Source organism: Conger conger, chromosome 4 (genome assembly GCF_963514075.1).
Source record: "Conger conger chromosome 4, fConCon1.1, whole genome shotgun sequence".
Lineage (NCBI taxonomy): Eukaryota > Metazoa > Chordata > Actinopteri > Anguilliformes > Congridae > Conger > Conger conger.
This window is the reverse complement of record NC_083763.1, coordinates 27075700-27097434: the sequence shown is the minus strand read 5'-3', so window position 1 is coordinate 27097434 and position 21735 is coordinate 27075700. Positions and strand designations below refer to the sequence as shown.

At 46.5% G+C, this 21735-nt stretch overlaps 1 protein-coding gene across 2 annotated transcripts in view; it reads right to left on the bottom strand.

Annotated features, from left to right (window-relative positions):
- The window catches only part of mpp7a (MAGUK p55 scaffold protein 7a), a 131371-nt gene that overhangs the window by 33063 nt on the left and 76573 nt on the right, over positions 1-21735 (bottom strand). For both annotated transcript variants that reach the window (XM_061238293.1, XM_061238294.1), the window contains 6 exons: positions 20557-20688; positions 5320-5401; positions 4513-4598; positions 3775-3849; positions 2143-2339; positions 1546-1610 (listed from right to left, as the gene is read on the bottom strand). In XM_061238293.1, the coding sequence (XP_061094277.1) occupies positions 1546-1610; positions 2143-2339; positions 3775-3849; positions 4513-4598; positions 5320-5401; positions 20557-20688 (637 nt within the window). The remainder of the gene's footprint in view (positions 1-1545; positions 1611-2142; positions 2340-3774; positions 3850-4512; positions 4599-5319; positions 5402-20556; positions 20689-21735) is intronic.

Sequence of the window (21735 nt, the reverse complement as noted above, 5' to 3'; positions counted from 1 at the left end):
GGCTGGAGAATGCTGGAGCCCCACAGTCTCGGATCAAATTCTGACTGAGGCTGTACTGGCTGTGGCTGGCAGCTTCATAGGGCGATGAACAATTGCCAACTGCATCGCCCAGGGAATGGAAAGGTTAAGTCCGCATTTCATTGCCCTCTAGTCACTCTCAGCTGGTTCATCGGGGCACCTGTAGACTGCATGCTAAAGCTGCATATGAAAGGTCCTCCGCCGACTCAATTCTACACAAACTCGACTGTGGTAGCTTGTCATTCGAAATTAGGGAGGGACATGCTCAGCCCACCACAAAACAAATGAATAAATAACCGAATAGACGGTTAAAGCTCGCTTGCCAGGCTAAAGTACAGCAGCCAGCCATTGTGATAGTGGGTCACCAAACAGGCCCCTACAAATCTGGGGGGGGAACTGCACAGACAGTAACTGCAACAATGTCTTGCGCTTGGTTGCAGTACTCCACTGGATTTGTATCCGATCAATGTTTTCACAGTCTACCCTCCCTGTCTGCTCCTATTATGGGCCCTGATTAGCGTCTGGATGAACGTCAGGGCAGTGATGGACAGGACGGAGTGAACCGATCGACTCTGCGTGCGAGGGATTATGGGAAAGCGTGTAAAGGATGAAAGGTCTGTGCTCGGCAGAGTGAAGAAATCCAACGGAACTAAGCAGGGCTCTCATGCGGCATTCCTGAAAGGAAAATAAAAAGGAAGAAAAATCTGCAAGGATTTAGACCACGCTGGAAATTAAGAGCTTTAAAAAACAGGGAGCAGCTTTGACAAGTGACGAGATTTCTTTGCTCTGAACCGCGAGCGTCTCCTTGGATTTCCTGCTCCTTTTCGAAAGGATTGGGGATGCATTACGAGCCTCCCCAGTCTCGGTACCAAGACCCTCTGGCGCGTTAAAAACCAGAACCTGAACATTTTTGATGCTGAACGTTCCCTAACCTAGCCACCAACAGGTATGGGGCTCATCCCCCGATGGGATACGGAGCTGTGATCCTGTGTCATGTGGCTTCCCACCCCGTCTCGGGGCTAAGGGGCCAGGATGTTCACACTCGGTAAAACATCTTAATGTGTAAAACAGGACGTGCGTAATTTACCACGCAAAAAACGTATAGCATCTACGCCTCCTATCAGGCCATTAATTCTTCATTAGCTTCAGGGCAGAGAGGTTTTCCAGAGCGCAACTCCAGAGACCGCAAATCTCAGCCTCTCGCTCCGAATCCTCCACTAAAGCAGGAGGGAGGGCGGGAGGGAGGGAGGGAAGGAGAGGGCCGGAGAAGTTGTCGCTACAGTTCCCTCCGAACAGACCAGCCATTTATGAAGACTTCATAAAGTGTGTTCTGAGGCATATATCAATCACCTGGGTTTACTGGTCTTCAGCAGAAGGTTCCCTGCTGCCCATACACCCTTCCCCATAACATTCTTTCCCCTCTGACGCTTTCTCTTAAAATGCAGGCACCTGCTTCACAAAGGCAGGGGTACGGTAGTGATTTGCGTCTCCCCCCCTTACCCCCGGTCGCCTGATATACGAGCTTACATGATCTTCGGTTGGAGGTTTTCTGGGGCGGAACAAGGGCTATGGGCCGTCGGAGTGCGAACCTCCTGCAGGAAGAAGGAGAGAGCACAATAAAACCATCGGTTTTCACGACCAGTCTGGGATCAATAAACACTTTTATGCTACAACACCAAGAGACCTTCTGAAATGTCCACCAGGAAAAGAAAAGTAAAGAAAAAAAAAAAAGAAAAAGGACAAAAAGAACAAAAAAACAATGCCTTCCATTCAAAAGCCACCAAAATAAATCTCAAGGCTTTGTTGAATTTTTCAGGCCTCTGCGGGGCGGTGCCAAGAAAGTGTTCCTGGGATGCACATCAGCTTGTGCCATTTTCCATACGCTCCGCTTCCAAAGTGGATCAGCACCAGCGCTATCATTTTCTGTCGTTACTCATTTCGGGCCAGACGAGCGCGGAAATCCAAGGGAGTCTGGCGGAGCGAGGCGAGCGCTCATTCTGCCAGTCGTCGGGAGTCAAACACGGTCAGGCTGGACCAGACGCTGTAATTGGGTGGCAGGCGGTTTCGGGTTCTGGGAGAGGGGGCACAGCTGGGCGGGCGGTGGTGTGTCGGTCGGCACCTCACCTCTCCTGGAGCTGTTTGGAGGGGATGAGGCCTGCTCTGGGGTTGGCGTCTCCGTCCCGTCTGGCCTGCCACCAAGTTGCATCATCCTGGCTCATGATCTGAAGGACATCCCCCTTCTTGAACGCCAGCCCTGCCTCTTTACAGGGGATCGCTTTATCCACTTTAGGGTCGTAGTCAAAGAGAGACTTGACAAACATCTGGAAGGAGAAAAAAAGAAGTTAATATGCGTAGCTACATCTTTACTGGTCTCCAAATAACTAAAAGCCCCAACCCCCCCCCCGAGCTCCTCCGCTCTTCAAGGAGACGTCAGAAGCAATCTAAATGCCAGGTTCCGGCACCCTGTGTCGGCAGCTTCAGGAAGAGATTAACTGTCAGTTAGCGTTGTCAGTTAGTGCGATTAGCAAGGACAGGTCAGTGTAATCAACATCTAACGCCTGCCGCTAGGCAACCCAGACAAGAAGCCGTGGCACAACCCGCTAAAAAAATTCCTCCACAAAAAAATCCTGTCAGCTCCTCCACAGCATTACCAAATGTCCATCTTCTGACATGGGGAGGTACCGCACATGACCCCTGCATGATTCCTGACGTTCCAAGCCCTGTGGCTAACAAACTCATGAGTCCTGGATGCATGTGAAGGCTCTCGCACTGCACAGGGGCTAAATTAAGGGGAGAGTGCTGGTGGTATTGTGTGCGAGCGTGCGTGCTGTCAGCAGTGGTGGAGGTTAATAGACGTTTACAGAGGAAATGCACCCAACAGAGACTCAGCGACTACACCACGTGCCTCGAAGCAAAAAGTGTCTCAGTAAATTCTCAGTCCTGAGGAGCTGCTGTGATGCGCAGAGGGAGATGTTTGGAACAATCAGAAACAATTTCTTTCATTGATTCAGCAAGTGCTACTTCCCATGTAGTGAAATTAACTGTCAGTCTGAGGCTGTTGTTTGGGCCGGGAGACAAGGCGCTGGCTTAAGATATGAGTTTTCATCAGAAAGCACTGACACAGTCTCGCTGACAGGGCTTGATTTCCCCCTGTTCCTTTTTAGACATGTGCACTAAATTAGCAACACTTGCAGATATTTATTGTATGAAAAAAAAAAAAAAAAAAAAAAAAAAAACAAGAAACCAAACCGCTTGCACAGTGAAAGCCCAAACTCATTGTGAAGTCTAACATGGGCATATTAAAGCTATTAAACCATGAACATTTTTAAAGGAATGATATTCCAGACTGCACGTTAGCCCGATCTACACCCGAGGGGGGCAAACAAGGCCTCCTGCAACTGATAAATATCTAAGAAAGTCAATACACAAGAACCGGGTCTGGGAAATGTATCCAAATGACTCATTTAACCTGACCCAATATACATTGTCGTCTTTGAACATGAAGACCGAATTCAAGCGTACAAGCCCGTAGAAGCCCACAAACAAACATGCACAAGCGCACACATACATACGCAACAAGGTGAGAATGCACATATTTTGAGTCTTTTCTTTTCTGGCCCTCTAATATTGCAGCAGATTCATTTCCTCTGGACAGCCACGCAGACCCAGAGACTGAGTAGGAGACAACCTTTCATTTCACTCTGGTAAAGTCCACACGTGTAACACAATCAATTTAATCTCTATGGCAGGATGTACCTTGGGCTCCTTGGTTGACGTCTCCTCTTTGATGGCTGGTATTATTTTAAACGTAATGGCCCCCTGGGACTGCGCCTTAACATAGGATAAAGGGAACAGACAGAGGAGACAAAAAGAATAACTGAACTGAAATGGAGACAAACGCAGTGTTAAATCAAACTAAATTACCCAAACAGAGGATAGAGTCCGAGACTGTTATTATTTCTTGAGCGATGGTACGCCTTTTGGAAAGGATGACTGCCTAGAGACTGTTTTACAGGGTCCCAGTACGCCGGCCATGGTGGAGGAGTTCCCTTTCAGGGGCTCAAAACTGATCTGTGGGTCACTGGCCCTGGGATACAGGGCTCTACTGTAGAACCTATAAGGAGGAATGGGACAGACTGCATAGAGCGCACAGGAGAGAGAGCACACAGGAAAGAGTGCACAGGACAAACTATTGCAGATTGTTGCACAGGACAGACTGCACAGCGAAAATGCACCTGGAGATCTGCACAGGAGAAACTAGAACAGTCTGGATGAGCTCACACTCTCTCACACTGCTTCCCTCATACCGAACATACATTTCACGGAAAGACCTTGTAAATAATTCAACTGTTTAGCCATCAACAAGATTGGGAATCAAAGAGCCCTACAGCCCAAGGAGGAGGCATTAAAGAGCCATAGCAAACACAGCTGTAATTCTGCTCAGAGAGTTAACACAGACACATAAACAGCAGGTCAATGAGAGCAGCCACATACCAGAATGTGAATGATCTCCTCTGGCTTCCTGTCATCCACCGGAATTCCATTCACCTCCCTCAGCTCATCGCCCACGTGGATCAGGCCTGTAGCACAGACACCCGGCAGAGTCAGCGCACTGCACCTACACACACGGACGCACGCACAAAGTACACACACTCTATCTCACACACACACACACACACACACACACACACACACACACACACACACAATGTACGCACAGAAACATACAAATTACGTGCACGCACACACACACATACAAAGTACATACACACACTACGCACACACATGCACACACACAAAATCAGAAATGCACACAGAAAGTGCACACACTTGCATACACATGCACTAACACAAATACAGCACACACGCGGACACAACACAAAAGCATACAAATGCACTCGTGCAACATGCAAACATATACACATACACATACAGTACAATAAAATAAATATAACACACGTTATTACACAAAAAGAGTTGTTCTTCAGATGAAAATGTCAGCCCTTTGACCCTGGCAGTGTGTTCCAATAACTCCAACTGAACTCTGAAGCCGGTCAGCCTCTAATGAGCCTGTAAGATCTGGTCTCATGCCACGCAAGCCTGTGATGTCCATTACGCAAAGGATCTTCTATATCAAAGAGCCTGAAAGTAAATTCCATGGCTAGCCATAAGACGTTGTGAGACTTGGCTTGAGAGGTCACAGATTTAATTTGTGACAGTGATAAAGAGACAGAATATGGGGACAAGGACGTGAAGGAAGGGGGGTTGGGCAGGGGAGGACGGTGGGGCAGAGGAACTCACCGCTTCGGTCTGCAGCGCCTCCTCTCATTATTCGAGCGACCACTATGGCTCCCGTCTGCTCATCCCGCTTTATTGTGGCACCCTGCATGACATGCGCACACACACACACGCACACACAAACACAGAAACACAAGACAAATGGTGAGTTCGTAACCTGGACAAGGTGTAAAAATCCCCCCCCCACCCATACTATATTCATATCATATCAAGGTAACCATATCGACTGTTTCAACCAAAGTACATTTCAGTAGTACTTCTATAAACACTCAAAAACATTTTGAACATAGCGCTGGGTGAAATAATTCACACAAGGGCTGGACTACATAAAAAAAGGGTCTCAAGTTCTGCTGGCTTTACTCATTATTCACTACTCAATTTAGAAATTACAGCCATTTATTACATAGTACACAGACTTCGGAACTGAACTAGTTGATCATATTGACATACAAATAAAAGCCAGCAAACCATGTGGCCCTCCAGGACCAGGGAGGGAAAACCGCAGTTCTAGGTAGGAGTGTGAGGACTGAGAGAAAAATAAAAAATAAAAATAAAAAAAAATAATATAAACACACGCAAACATGCACACGCACGCACGCACGCACGCACGCACGCACGCACGCACGCACGCACGCACGCACGCACGCACGCACGCACGCACGCACGCACGCACGCACGCACGCACGCACGCACGCACGCACGCACGCACGCACGCACGCACGCACGCACGTGCACTCATTCCCACGCATGAACCGATGGTCTCAGCACCGTTCCCGGATCCAGACATTGGCGGGGGGACACAATTTCCCGTCCCGACCGGCCCGACAGGGTTCTGGAGCAACGCAGACACTGCAGCAGCGCCCGCACGTACGCGTCACAGCCAGAGCGCACCAGCGTGAGCCGTGCCAGGACCCTGCGGTCCTGACGGCCGCTGACAGGAACCGAGACGACGCCACGCCAACGCTGTCAACAGAACGGGACACTTCTGAAGGCCCAGCCAAAAAAAAAAACCTAACAGGAAAAAGAAGACAATGTCTGGACGACAGCCACCATATCCTGTACCGAGCTTCCATGATTGCAGCTTGGATTCGTGATCGAATTTTAAAGTAGATAAGAAAAAAAAAAAAAAAAACTTTAAATAAGACAAGAAGGGTATATTTTTGCTATGATTTCAATTACTAATAGTGTTCTTGTTATGGGTCAAATGAGGATACCGCATCAGGAGACATTCACTGCTTCATTTCAGGTTCAGGTTCAAGAAGAAGCCAACTCACTATCACTGCCACGCACTTCATGGAAAAACAGACCCCGACCCCCCTCCCTCATGTGAGGAGTTCACCTGCTTCTACAGCAGCAACGCAGGCCTGACTTCTGCTCCAGATGAAAGGAAAATTGCCAACACCAAGTGTGGGGGGGGTGGAGGGGGTTGTCAAAGGTCACGTCTCAAGAGCGCACCCGCTTTCTGGTTATTGTACCATCCTGTGGTTTCGATGACTTAACAGTGCATTACCTTCTCCTGCCTGGTCATATCTAATACCGTCCCATAACCATGCAAGGCCTTTTTCCCCCTCTCCGTTTCTTTTTTTCAAAAGCGATGATGAATTAAAGGCCGCTCCTGTCTGGAAGCGGAGCACCCACACACCTCACTGGAAGGTTCCAGGCCAACGTCTTAAAACGATTTCCAGTTAATCGAGTCATTATGTCAATTAAGCGGTAACCCGAGACCTTGGGTGGGAGGCAGAGCGGCGAGGCGGAGTCCCCGAGGGCCAACCGACCGACCTCTGCTTTGGCGGCGCGTCCCGAGTTTGTAATTTCTTCGGGCAGCTGATGCAACAGAGAACGTTCTAGATGGAAGACAATATTAAACGCTCCTGGCGGACGTCGACCTGCTGCGTTCTCATCTGAGGCTGGGGCTGCAGCAAGTTAGGAGAACAAACTCTGTGTGCTCCTGAGTGCAGTTCATAAAGTGTCGTAATTATTACAGTAGGAGACTTGTGCTTTTAAGTTTAGATTTATCATATATTACATTGACACACACACACACACACACACACACACACACACAGGATATTACAGGATCCACAAATCAAAGGGGTTCACACCGGCAGTGGGAGTCTCCAGAAAGTCTGGGTGCAATGTACATTCCTTCCTGCAAATGTTTACTCATGCATTTGTTACTTCTCTTTTCAATTGAAAAATTGTCGTCAGTGTGTTGCTTCACCGGTTCCAACATGATTCCACAACGGGAAAATATTCTCAACATGGTAAATATAATTATTAATGACCAAAACCACAACAACATAGTAGATTCCTCTCCTCTGTGTAGTGTCACTGCTTCTACAGTGCAGTAATGCAAGTATTTGGATAGTGACCTGATTTTTGTTGTTTTTTTTCTCTGTGCTCCAGCAAACAAACAGTTGCAATAAAACACTACATGGTTAAAGCATAGACTGAGCTTTAATTTGGATTATACATTAATATTGGGTGAATCATTACAACCCTTTTTATCCATAGTCCGCCCAACATTAAGGGACCAAATGTAATTGGACATATTAACACAAACTAAAATTAAGTCATGATATTCAATATTCTGTAATCCATGACTACTGCTGAAGTCTACGGCCCATAGACATCACCAGATGCTGTGTATCTTCCCTAGTGATGCTCTGTCAGGCCTGCAATGCAGCCCTCTTCAACTGTTTTGGTGGTTTGTCTATTTGTCTGGTCTTCAGTCTGGTCTTCAGCAAGTGAAATGCATGCTCAATTTGATTGAGGTCAGGTGATTGACTTGTCTAGTCAAGAATATTCTACTTTTTTGCCCGAAAAACGAATTGGTTACTTTGGCTGTATGTTTTGGATCATAGTTCTGCTGCATGATGAAACTTGGCCAATAAGTTTTGATGCATTTATTTCGTCATTCATACTGCAGGTGCTGCCAGCAGTGACATCATCAACGAACACAAGTGAGCCAGTTCCAGTGGCAGCCATACATGCCCAACCCATAACACTACCTCCACCATGTTTGACAGATGAGGGGGTGCTTTGGATCATGAGCTGTTCATTTTTTTCTCCAAGCTTTCCTCTTTCCATTACACTGGTACAGGTTGACATTAGTCTCATCTGTCCATAACACTTTGTTCCAGAACTTATGTTTTTGAATGTACGTTTTTGCAGTGTAACCAGGTCATTCTATTCTTCAGGCGTGCCAGGGGTTTGTATCTTGCGGTCAACCCTCGTGTTTATGCTGGTGTAGTCTTTTCTTGATGGACGTCTGACACGGATACGCCTACATGCTGGAGAGTGTTGTTGGTCTGTTCAACAGTTACAAATGGCTTATTCTTCATCATTTGAAGGTTTGCCATTGCTGAGCTCACCAGTGTGTCCTTGCTTCTTAACAACGTACCAAAACTTTGATTTTGACACACCTAATGTTTTGGCTATGTCTCCGATTGATCCTTCCAGATTTTTCAGCCTTATGATGGCCTACTTAGCTGCCATTGACACTTCTTTGGTCCTCAAGTTGAGGGACAACAACTGACTCCAAATGCACATGGCACTCCTATAATCAAATCTTTACCTTTTGTTAGCTATTTTATGCATGAACTAACGATGGAACTTAACACACCTGTCCAAGCAGCCAATTGTCCAATTACTTTCGGTATAAAAGAGCTGTAATTTGTACACGATTCACCCAATGTAATGTAATATGGATGTATAAACCCTCAAATTACCTTCACTTTAACCACAGTGATTGTATGTTTGCTGCATTACAGAGTGAGAACAACAAAAAAATGCATCACTGTCCAAATACGTATGCGCAGAGAGGATGGTGGTGCTTGGCACATGGCATGGGGCATGACCACATAGGAGAGCAGGCCAACGCGCCTTCCCATAACTGGGGAACAGAATAGCCGGAGCCAATGGCATGGCCCGTTTCCACCCATACAGACCATTAGGCCCGCTGAGGTCATTAAGCAGCGAAATGAGTGCAGCGGGCAATCTGCAATCAGGCAGTCGGCATTAAGATGGCAGGAGTTTGGGAGGGTTGGGGGAGGTGAAACGGTAAGTGATACAGGAGCAATAATAATGAAATAAGAATGGCTCAATAGCTGCTGGCAGGTTGCGGGGCCTGCTGGCTTGCAGGCCGTCTGAGAGAGAAAGAGAGAAATAGAGAGAGACAGAGAGAAAGAAAGAGAGAGAGTACAGACATACCCGGGGGATAGTCGCGGGTGTATGGAGACGCGAGGAGCGTCGGCAGACAAGCGTCCGGCTCGGGGAAGCCGATCTGGACAGTGTCAGTTAACGGACAGATACCTACGAGGAGAGGGGACCAGACAGGGCCAGGTTACAGAAGCTCTGTGCAGCTGTCGAGCTGCACTACGGAGAAACGGGTGATGGCTACATTTTTTTTTAGGGAGGAACATATTTGCGCACATCGCCCGAGCGTCGTTTCTTATTCCGCGTCCTGCTTGTAATCTCTCGTTATCACTCTCAGTCGGTCAGCCGGTCTGCAGGCTTGAGGCTAGGTGACCCTGGCGAGGCGGTCTTTCCAAACCTCAATGCTGACCGCTCTGAAGGCAAACATACTGCACGCACCCCTGCCACATCGTTAACTCTGATCGATCTGATCCACTTCATCACAGCTCTCTGGGGGAAAAGCTGTGCAGAGATATCGGATAACCACCCAACTCTCCAGCTCTCCAGCTCTGTTAAAACACTGAGAGAATGAGAGGCCACCAGACTGTATTTGTATGCTGCTTTTATCCAAAGCACTTTACAATTAATGCCTCTCATTCACACTCAGACACTCACACACTCACACAGGCTGCCATGAAAGGCAACGGCCAGCTCATCGGGAGCAATTGGGGGTTAGGTGTCCCTCTCAGGGACACTTTAACACACCCAGGGTAGGGGATTGAACCGGCCACCTTCTGACTGCCAGACGACCGCTCTTACCTCCTGAGCTAATGTCGCCCATACAACATATTAACCAGCTGATATACAACAGCTGGTGTGCCTTTAAGTCGACCCCCACATGTCAAAAACGTTCGTGAGCCTTGGCTAATTAGCACACCGTCCTGACCTGGTATCACCCCACCGAACACATACAAACACAGCGGCAGTAAAATAGCTCCAGTCAGAACCCTGCAGGCCGCTCAGGTACTCCTGGGCTCTGCCTGATTGCTCTGCTGCCTGGGGACCACAGCTGGGCACATGGAGCCCGTTCCTCCAGCCAGCCTCCATCTGTGACAGGACGGGTATAGCGGGGGGAGACTGGGACTCAGTGTCGGGGGCACCTGAAACAGGCAGACCAGACATGATCGATGTTTCCGTCTTTTAAGCCAGATAAGTGAGTCGCTCTCGGTCTCCTAATGCCAGACACCGCATGACCGTTGAGCAATAGCACCCCCTCCCCACAGCCCAAAATAGAACACCCCGCAGAACAGCTGTCGGAGAGAGAGAGCACAAGAGAGAAAGAGCCTTCAGAGCACTTTTTAAAAATAGACATTACTTAAAAGAGCAAGGCTCTCAGAAATTATATGTTGGAGACCGAATGCTCATCCTTATGGAATCAGGAGCACTTTTAGCCATTGGCGGTCAATTACTCATCAGTAAGATGATCTGGGGGCTGCTTTTCTCTGACATGATCAGGTCCATATGTACGCATTGCCCTGAGGACCTTTGCTGCATTTTTAACACATAAAATTGCTTCTGATTGTTACTGTAGACCCAGCCAAAAACTCAGCAGCTTAAGCTTCCCCGTGTGATGAGGAGTGGAGCAATATTCATCTCCATCAGGTCATAACTTTCCTGATGTGCAGCGCAAAAACAAGGGAGAAGTTTAAATGTGGGTAAGTACATGCTGACAAATGGCTCACGCTTTGCCTATTCCTTCACAGAAGTAAGATGAAAAGGGATGGAGAACCAACCTGGACTGCTAAGTTTTATAACACAGTTCCAAAAACGTTAATGGGAATTACCACAGTAACTGATGTTACAACTGCTGGATATTTGCATGGTAAAGTGCAATACAGCTACATAATACAGACTGATTTCTTAAATAACAGTTATTTCCTCTGGTTGTTTTAATTCCTGAGGTCCAGGGGGTTAAAATCAATGGTATAATGGATTCCACTAAGTACCAGGCAATTTTGTCTGGTTGACTTCACCACAAGGCTGAGACTTGGCTGTAGGTGAACTTTCCAGAAAAACAATGACACAAACATACCTCAAAATCCGCACAAAAATGGCACCGTGACAATAAATTCTATGTTCGGCAATGGCCATCTCAGGTGCCGGACAACAATCCAATCGAAAACCTCTGGCTTAAATCGAATAGGGTAGTTCATGTGCGCAAACACAAGAATGTGAAGGATCTTGGAAGGATGGAGAGGAATGGTCCAAAATCTCTCCAAATGTGTTCCTTAACCTCGTCAAGCATTACAGGAAAAGACTATGCTGTTATCCTTGCCAGAGTTGGATGCACCAAGTACTAAACGGGGGGTGCCAATAATTATGGAACCTTGATTATGGTAAAATCTATTTCTTTATTAAATTAATGTTTGATTTTGGATGGTTCCATTGAAACATTTATAAAGTACAGTATTTTTCAAGTTGGAATTTTTGAGTTTCTCAATCATTATATTGTTAAAGTAGTTTTTGTGCTTTGCCAGTGAGGGGTGCCAATAATTCTAGAGCCCACTGTATGTCAGCCTCTTATGTAGCAGTAATGGACTTCACCACTCAAATATGCTGCGGCTGTAATGTCAGTTACCGTGAAATTGCCCAAATGATACCGTTGAGCCCTACCCTGACGGGGTTTCACACCGTAGCCTACGGCGTGAAACCCCTTCAGATACACACACACTCCAACCAGGCCCGGGCGGCCTGCTGTACCACACACCAGATACGGATACCCCGCTCTGACGGAGGAAGCCCTGTGCCCAGGTCTAACGCAGCTGTGCAGCCCCTTTGACCGGGATATGGGTATTCCCATTGGGAACTGCCAGGGAAAACAAGCACGCGGATTAATTTCACACACTCTGCCCATAACCGTAACAGCCACTCAAAACATTGTCCCGAGAAGTATGTATGAAAAGATGTCATTTAACAAACATTACCTTCCTCTCTAAATTGAGATGGACAAGAAAAATAATTTGAGGGTTTGGTGAGCAGGGGGCAAAAAGCGGGTATTTAGACAAGAAGCCGTGAAAGAGGAAGAACATAACGAGGACGGCAAACGTTCTAGAAAACCGCACTGATTGGAGTTTAGGCGGGTCAAAAGGAACGCAGGTTCAGGTGAAATCATGTGGCCAGTAGTGCTTTGATCAGATGTTTAATTTATTTCCCCATTTATTCCAAACAAAGTTAATTTCTTACCCCATTTATTCCAAACCAAGCAGAATTTTTACATTTCTATAACCGATGCAAACATTGCTTCTCTCCTTCATCACATAAATTAGTCATTTTCCTTGACTAAATTGACCCTGTTTACTGTACATACAAACCTCAACATCCATCTTAAAGACTTCAGATACAGTATCATTTTGTACTTATGTTTTATTTTAATTTTTTTTTACAAATTGAAAGGCACTAATGTAGGGAAATAGTTTAAAGCCTTACAAACCTTTCTACAAGAGCTAACTTTTCACCAGAAGAGGCAAAAATCTTTCAGTCGTTTATCACGCTACCTAGTGTTGGAAGGGAACACTGGAAAGCAAACCAAAAGTGGGCTATAAATATGATTTTGCAATGTCTTCCTTAATAGTAAATAAACGGGAACATCAATTACTCAAAAAATAATGGCCTTTATTCATCATCATCAATGTGAACGACAATAAGAATAGCAGCATTTCCTGAAAATAGCTAATAAAAAAGGTTGTATTTGGATGTAGCATGCAATTGCTCCCCATACTACGTAATCACATTTTGATGAATACAGTCTCATGTGTAGATGGAAGAAGTGACTCCTCCACCTGGCCTGTGAAACTGAGTCACCTCACAGGAGGAAATGAAAAAAGACAGAGAAAGAGGTTGTCAGCTGAATCATTTTTACATTTAATTCCAAAACCGGTGGTGCTATCCCCTCCGGGTGACCTGTTGCATGTCTCTCTACCTGTTTCATTAGACAGCTTGTGATTGCCGCAATAAAATACTCCTCACAAAGTGGGTTCTAAAACGTCCTTCTTTATTTCTCTAACCCCTGTCCTAACTTGAGGTGTAATTAACATGTACTATGAGGAAAAAAGAAAATTGCAGGTCATTATCATGATAATTAGAAGGAAATTCCTGAAAGAAGCTGCCAGATACGGGTAAAATAGAGCAGGGTTTGAGACCGCCATTTTAATTTCATTTTCCTTTCCCCCAGAATTCTGTATTTGATAGAAGTTCAGTCATTACACACTCCCTGCAAAAACATACTTAGCAGCAGAGCACTGCTGTGTGCAGGGATGTGTGCGCGTCTGTGTGTGCACACACGCAAGACTCATTTGTGGTGTGTGTGTGTCTGTGTGGGATTTCATGAATTTGTGCGTTTGTGCTTTCATGTGTGCGTTTGTGTGTGCGAGGGTGTGTGTCTGTGGTCAGTGTGGGTGTCACATGATCTCAGCTTGAAAGGATCTTTCTTGAACGGCACTTCCGCTTTGTGGAGTGTTTGTGCAACGTGTTCTACATCTCTTCCTTTTAAGTGGTGACAATTTTTCATTAAAATGATCCCACCAAGAAATACCACTTTCAGACGTCATATCCCATTTCCAAAAGTGCTCTGGGAAACAGACAGCCCAAAGCAATTAATATTGCCACATGAAGCAACAATGTCCGCATTCATGGGCTGGCATGCACCGAGCATAACTGAAGGTCTGCTGGAGAACTGGGCAATGACGGATGAGGAAGGAAAAAATACACACAAGCGGCCGGTTTGGTGCAAAACATGAAAAACCGTGAAACCCATCTTTATGAAGCCCACCTTTGAGGGCCCATTCTAGAACCCCCCTATTTTAACCCCCCCCCCCCCCCCCAAAAAATAGAGGCATGATGCTTCATCTAAAATCTCTCTATAAAGACTGAGAAGGAAGCTAAGTGCATATGTGAGGACTTGTTGGGTTCTGTTAACACCCCCTGACCTCTACCTTACACCCTGCCCAAACTCCCTTGCCCACACCCGGCCCCCTACCCTGGTCCTCCTTCACAGCACGGCTTAGCTTAAATATTGCATGTTCACAAGCTCTGCCTTCTGTTCAGTGGTATGTGCACCCAAAGGGTTATATATTGGATAAGCTGAAAGGAGAGTTGAATTTCTCCAACAGCGCTGTCGATAATGCCCAGCTCTGAGAGTCCTTGCTGCAGTCCAGCGCGTCCCACCACGTTTGTTCTCACCAGTAGGTACAGCACTTGTGCGGTGAGAATAAAAGCCATCCCATCTGCACCAGCAAAGGAAAAACTACAGCCGAAGTCTGTGCATTCACCTGCGAGCCAGGGCTCAATACTGGCTTTATTTGCAGGTCTTTCAATGACGATTCTTTCGCCTTGTTTGGTATTCATTTAAACTAGCAGTTACTGTATTTCCAGTTCCAAAGTATTTTTAAACTACCCACACAGCATCTGGGTTTAAAGAAAACTCTAGAAACAAATGCATTAGTATCATTAGTTCTGCACAGGAGCAGACCGCTCACGTCAAGCCCTGCACCCGGGACACATCCTCCGAGCTTAGCTTCAGCATTAATCATCTGGAGCCTTAAAGTTCTCACACATGGTGCAGGATTAATGATACCTTTACGGCTCTTTTGAAGCACACGGCATCGCTGTTATAACAGCACATGCCCTTTGTCTTCTGATCTAATTTCCTGTTGTTTTCATTCCAGAAAAATTCACTAATACTGCACTTAATTCATCACAATAGAACAGAACACACATTTCGGACAACCTATGCTCAGCCCTGCTCAAGTTACAAATTTTCCTCAATTACTTTTCCAAAGAGACCAACTATTTCAAAATTTGCCTCAGAGTGTACTACCAATGTTCCTGCCGGATGCCAACATGATTTGTGCAACATGATTCAGCCAAGGCTTAACCCAGCCAACCCCTGTTATTGATATTCAGGTTAAATGGCAAGAATTAAAGGGTAACAGCCTCAATTATTAGACCATTTGCCCAAGATGGGTTTCCTTAACATTATCATCAACATAGTAGAAACGGCAGTTATAGGTTATCAGCAAGATCATGTACGGCACAATCAGTGAGGACACGTAAAGTAACTCAATCATATCCAGACTCCCAGACACAGATGCACATACAGATGTGAACTGGCTCAAAATGCGTGGAGCTAGACGTGTGGGGTCCGTGGAGAGCAGGAAAGAAATATCTGTCTCAAAGTGCTCGCCTACAAGTGAAAATCCTCTTCTAGTATAGGGTTTCACAGAAAAGACAGTATTTTAAGACCTGCCGTATATTAAATGAAAAAGTACAGATCAAAACAAGTCAAAATTGAAAGGAAAGAAGTTTTTTCAGCAGGGCCAAGGTGTGCAGCATCGATCAGCAGTGTCTAATGACCTTGATATATACTTGTGCCACTTTATTTCTTTAGTTTATTCTTTCATTTATAGTTTATTAGTTTATTGCTGAGGGCGCCCTGTAGCGTAGTAGTTAAGGTAAATGACTGGGACCCTCAAGGTCGGTGGTTCTAATCCCAGTGTAGCCACAATAAGATCCGCACAGCCGTTGGGCCCTTGGGCAAGGCCCTTAACCCTACATTGCTCCAGGGGAGGATTGTCTCCTGCTTAGTCTAATCAACTGTACGTCGCTCTGGATAAGAGCGTCTGCCAAATGCCAATAACGTAACGTAATGTAATGATAAGCTGTGCATGTCAATTCTGGTAGCTGTGACCATTATTAATCAGCTGACTGAATCCTTCTGATTCCTGTTCTTCTTTCAGGCAGGAGATGTCATTGTCATTGTCCCTCTCAGTCGTGCACAACTTGAAACCTTATCGGCCATCTATGGAGCAGCCACCCGGAAGATTTAATCACAGCCCACAGTTCCCTGCTCTCCCTCCAGTTCCTCATCCTCTTGTAAACCTGGATCACCCCAGATAACACTGCAACTTCTTGCTGCTCTTTCCGCTGCCTGTTCTTTCTCCCGAACACCCCGCCCGTCTGGCTATGGCACTCTTACTTACTCTCTTATTTATTTCAAAGTGTTGGGAATTCTCTGCTCTCCCCCTCTCTTATCTCTTCATCTCCTCCGCTGAATTTCATACAGTCTTGTTCTGCCCACCCACTTTCCACTGACCTACCTTCTCTTTCGAGTTCTCTCCCCTTACAGAGAAGTCAAAATCTCTCAGCTGCTGACATCACATCACTTCTTCTCCAGACAGTCCCACCCAGCATCCTCCCATTCACCTCCTTCAGGACCCTTCAGCTGTCCAGAATTAATGTCCAGGCTTTATACTCTGCTTGCTCTCTCAAACACTGGAACATACAGCATCTACTTAAGCATTTTATTTCCTGTCACAGAAGAGCCTTTTTGACCTGGTCCAGTCAGTCTTCAGGGCTGGTCACTCCACTGAGAATGCCCTCCACTCCAGCACTTCTTCCCTCTCACCATCCTAATCCTTTCTGCAGCTTTTAACACTGCAGCCCACAAGTTTGTTCTCTCCATTGGTTTCCTGGGATGGTGGCTTGTTTCATGCCTATGACTTTCTTACAGGGGTCTCCCAAAGATCCGGACTTGGCCCAATGAGACTATAGAGTCCTTCATCTGATGCAGTTTTTTTCTGAAGGAAAATTTGCATGTTGGGAGTCTGACGCCTTTTCTTTTGATTTGATCGGGGATTCACTGTAGTCAGCTGGCTTATGAAGACAGGGCATCCAGTCATCCAGGTTCTTTCAGAAATGAAATGAGAAATTTGCCTTCTCCCAGCAATCAAAACACACCATGCCACTTTACCCACAAAAACCTGTGAGGCCATCCAAGTCAGGGACATGCCAGAACAGAGGGTGTTCATGCCTTTTCATAAATGATCACACCCAGCAGAATGCACTGTAAGAGAGCCGCTAACACAAAGGCAAACAAACATCAAGCTCTCGAATCTGCTACTTACATCTGGGAAAGAAAGTCCAAATACCCCAAATGACTGGAACAGACACAACCACAGAGACTCTGAACATTCTGTAATGTTTACACATTATCTTTAGTTCAGCTTTAATCTATGCGGTGATCTTGTTGATTTATTCTTTGCCATTACAGATGTCCTTTATTTTTTTTACATTTTTTCCCCCTGAGATGCAGAGGAAAGATCTTGTCTCTTGGCTCCCCTCTCTCGGCGCAGGGGGACATTTCACTACCATCTCTCGCTCATCCTTCCTTCATTTCTTTGGCACTTAGCAGATTTGTCTACACTGTTCCTATTAGTCAGTCTGTTTGCAGACTTTTTATCATGGAAGGCAAATTTGCTATATTACATTGGACAGAAGTTGGTCTTTGTGCAACTCTGCGTAGTTTCATTTTGGGGGTTTTGTAATCCTATCCAAAATAACACATTCTTTTTTATTAAATATGTGGTTGCACTTGACTTTTTCTTTTGCTCATACAGTTTTTTTCCCTCACCCTTCCAAGAATCCACATGGATATGCCTGTTTTGAAACCTAATTATTTCATTGTCCTGATATTTGAGCTAATAAATTACACGGCTCTGGTTTCTGAAGGAGTGCAAGAGTTTGGGGGAAAGATCACGAAGATTAAGTTTTTCGGTTTGCAAAAATACAGCATGAAGTCACGGTCTGAAAAATGATAGCAATTAATCAGCGCTACCGAATACAATCCACTCAACTAATCACAATTAAGTTAATGGATGAGTCACTATGAGGGCCCAGAGCCCTAACCCTGGTCCCCCCAAAAACGTAGCCAAAACATTCATGGCTGTACAGCAAGAGCGGAAAGAAATTATACCGTTACTGTATCGGTGTCTTGTTAGGATGTCAACCATGAACGTTTCAGACTGATTAAATAAAATTGCAAGTTTAAAGGGCACATCAGAAACAATTTTTTGAAATGGGCCCTTTACAATTTGAGGTTTACTGGACATTTGTCCGGGAGGAACAAAACAAGAGAAAAAACAAAACAAAGAAAGGTATGCATGAATCGGAAGAGCAACTACAGCATGACCAATACCACTGTTTATAAAAATTGCGTATGTAATATTCTTTCAGTTTTCCTGACACCACACTACTCCCAGCACTGAATGTGAATAACCTCTTGAGGATAAGCCTTGCAAATGCATCATTAGTGGTGAGGCCAATCTCAGACGATGGCAGTGGACCAGCCAGTGGCCACAGCAGTGTTCCCAGAGAATGGTAGAGGGAAAGGCTGGCACTGCGTGAACCACACTGTGTATGGATTCCCCTTGTGTGGGACAATATCAAGGGCTGCGAGTTAAAAGGGGAAACACCAGAACTGCGAAGCACTGAGCTGTAACACACGAGTCTTCTGAAGGCCTCGGCTCTCTCATTACCAGAGGTGCTAGCACCCCCCGCCCCCCCGCCCAAACCCAACCGCATGAATAGCTTCGCCAAACGTGACACTCGGGAAGGAAGCGAACCCATAATCAGATTTTTTGGGATTTATCGTTTTGTTTTCACTCTCACGAACACGGCCCTGCACACAAAAATCCTCCCGCCGGTTAGCAAGCCCTCAATTAGGGAGACCGCGTTCAATTAGGCCGAAACCTCCGAGTGACCTTTTAGGCAGTCCCAGGGCAGCGCGACCACGCCGCTCACCACAGGAAATGTGGGGAGAGAGCGCGACTCCAGGCAGTCTCGCCCTTCCCCCACACCTGCCCCACCTACACCCCACTCTCCCCTCTCCCCTCTCCTCACCTTAGAAACCCCACTCTCACCCCCCCCCCCCCCCCCCCCTCTTCACACAGAACAATCTTGTGCTGCAGGGACACTGAGTGTTCCGTGAGAACGTGCAACCCAACAATTAAGACTGCCCGAGCTGTCTATCACATGATGGCTTTACAAGATGTGATATTACAGCAACTTTTCTGGCCGACTGAAGAAAAAACGGCGAGCGACTTCCACATGTACCAAGGCCGAAACCGAGAATTACATAGGTGTTCCTGATCTCCAAAAGTGTGGTCAGGAGAGGTGGGGCGTCTGGCAGACGGCTGAATATGGGCCTTTGGAAAACCGCAATGTGAAAGCAGAGCTGCTGAACACTGAAAGGTCTCTGAAGAGCCAGGAAGTCCAGAGACTTCCAGAGAAGAGGGAATCGTCCCAGGAGGAAAGGGTGGCATGTGCTTTTAAAAAAATTAGGTGTGTTCCTTGTGTGCTAACGGAGCCCTGTGATTGGGCCTGTGATGGGTTTCAGGGTATGCTGGGTGAGGAGAGAATGAAAGGAAGGGCAGGGCAGACACTGGGGTCACCTCTGGTGCTCGGACCATCTGTAGTGAATAGAGGAAGCAGTGAGGGAAACAGGATAGAGGAAGAAAGAGCATATGATTGAGAGGGAGGGGGAAGAGATGGAAAGAGGGATATAGTGAGAGAGAGAGGAAGAAAGAGAGAAGGAGACAGAGGGAGAGAGAGGGTGAGCCCCAGCTGACCACAGACAGGCGCCTGTTTGCCAGCAGGGCCGGTGGAATGCACGGCATGTAAAGAGTGGCCGCCCAGGAAAAGAGGATGAGGCGGAAAAAGAATGAAAGAGAGAGAGGGGAAAAAAATCAGGTGGACGGGCCAAGATGTTTTTGTTGTTGTTATTCCTGGCAAGGCCAGCGAGAACATGAGATAGGAGCGAAGACCAGTACGGTCAGACAGGAGGGAAAAAATGGACTTGAGGCACGCCAGACAGAGGCCATGCTGTGAGAAGACGGAGAGGGAGAGAGAATGAGAGAGAGAGAGAAAGAGAGATAGACAGATACAGCTCTGTGCCACAGGTGTTATGCTTCCCTAAGAACACATGGGTATTTCACCTCTAAGCTCCTGTAAACTGTGAACAGCCCCTTTGACCAGGCCGGGCTCCCACCTCTCCTCTCACTGCAGGGATGTGCTTCTGATAAAGGGATGACCTGAACCAACGTCCCCTCTCAGCATGCACAAACCAGAGTGGAACGCTCCGGTGCTCGAGACCAGGTCCAAAGGGAGTGGCCTCCTACGTCACTCGACCAGGTGAAATGAAGGGAAGGCAGGCCCCCGGTCTCGACAGGTGCCAGCAGCCAAACGCGCCCGAAAGCTGCTCCCACTCACCAGAGGCTCCTTGTTCTTCACCAGCCGGATGATCTTCACCGAGTCCTCGTCGTCGTCTATGTCGTCCGGCAGCGGCGGGAGCTCGGGTTCGTAACTCTTCTGAGCCACAGTGTCGTGGACAGACAACAGACCCTGCGGGGGGAGAGGGCAAGGCAAAACAAAATACATGAGTAAATATATAAGGACATTCAGTACCAGCACTGTTTTTCTGGAAGGCCTATCCAGGCTTAGGTCACAATGTGATCCCAGGGACATTTCTTCCAAGATGTTAAACACACAAGCCGAGTCTTTCATAAGTGTCCAAGCCACGCGGAGCCGAACAGCAAATTAGCAACGTCTAAACTGTTGCCATTAAAGTGATTAGCAATTGATGCGCCTGTATGCAAGTCTCTGAAAAGAGTTAATGTTTCATGTTTTAGCCTGTTTCGCAGTGATTACAGGCGGTCGCTCGGGCTATTTATAAATGCAAGAACATCCACAGAGGCCCGAATGAGCCCCATTAAAAGACATCTGCACAGGATCTTTCACGTTAGCAAAAAGCACTGAAATTCACTCAGAAACATTCACACTCCACAACAAAAGGCTGATTGTGCACGAAAATGGTCGCGTTCAACATTGTATTTTTGCAAACTTTTTAACAACTCGTAACGCGGGGCACTTGAGAAACATTTTTATATGATTTTAAAAAAGAAAAAACTATTTCAGGCACTTGCACCAAAGAACTGAGGGGGGAAAAAATAAAAGAAAACAAAGCAGGCCGTTTTATTACTTGGGAGCACGCTGCAATACTGCGTTCAAGATGTTACTAAGAGAGAACAGATGGGACAGGAGAGAAACAACTGGTGCGGCATGCCCAAACTCCACCGGGAGTCTACAGAACCAGGAGCAGGAGTAAACACCCATCTCCCATTCATCTTTATCAGTATCTGCCTGTGAGTCACTCCAAGGCCATAGCCACCATCTCCTCTCCCTTCCCAAACAGACCGGTTCCAACCACTGCGAGGAGGGGGGAAAAGCCCCCACAGGGCCAAGATACGTTCCGCCCGCCGAACAAAACCTTAGAGCATAAATATTTTCAGAAGCTTCACGGATTCCGCCCCACATTTCGTTTCTGTTTTTCTTTCTTTCTGTCTTTTTTTCACCCTGTTCCCCCATTTCTTTCCTGGTAGAAAAAGTGTT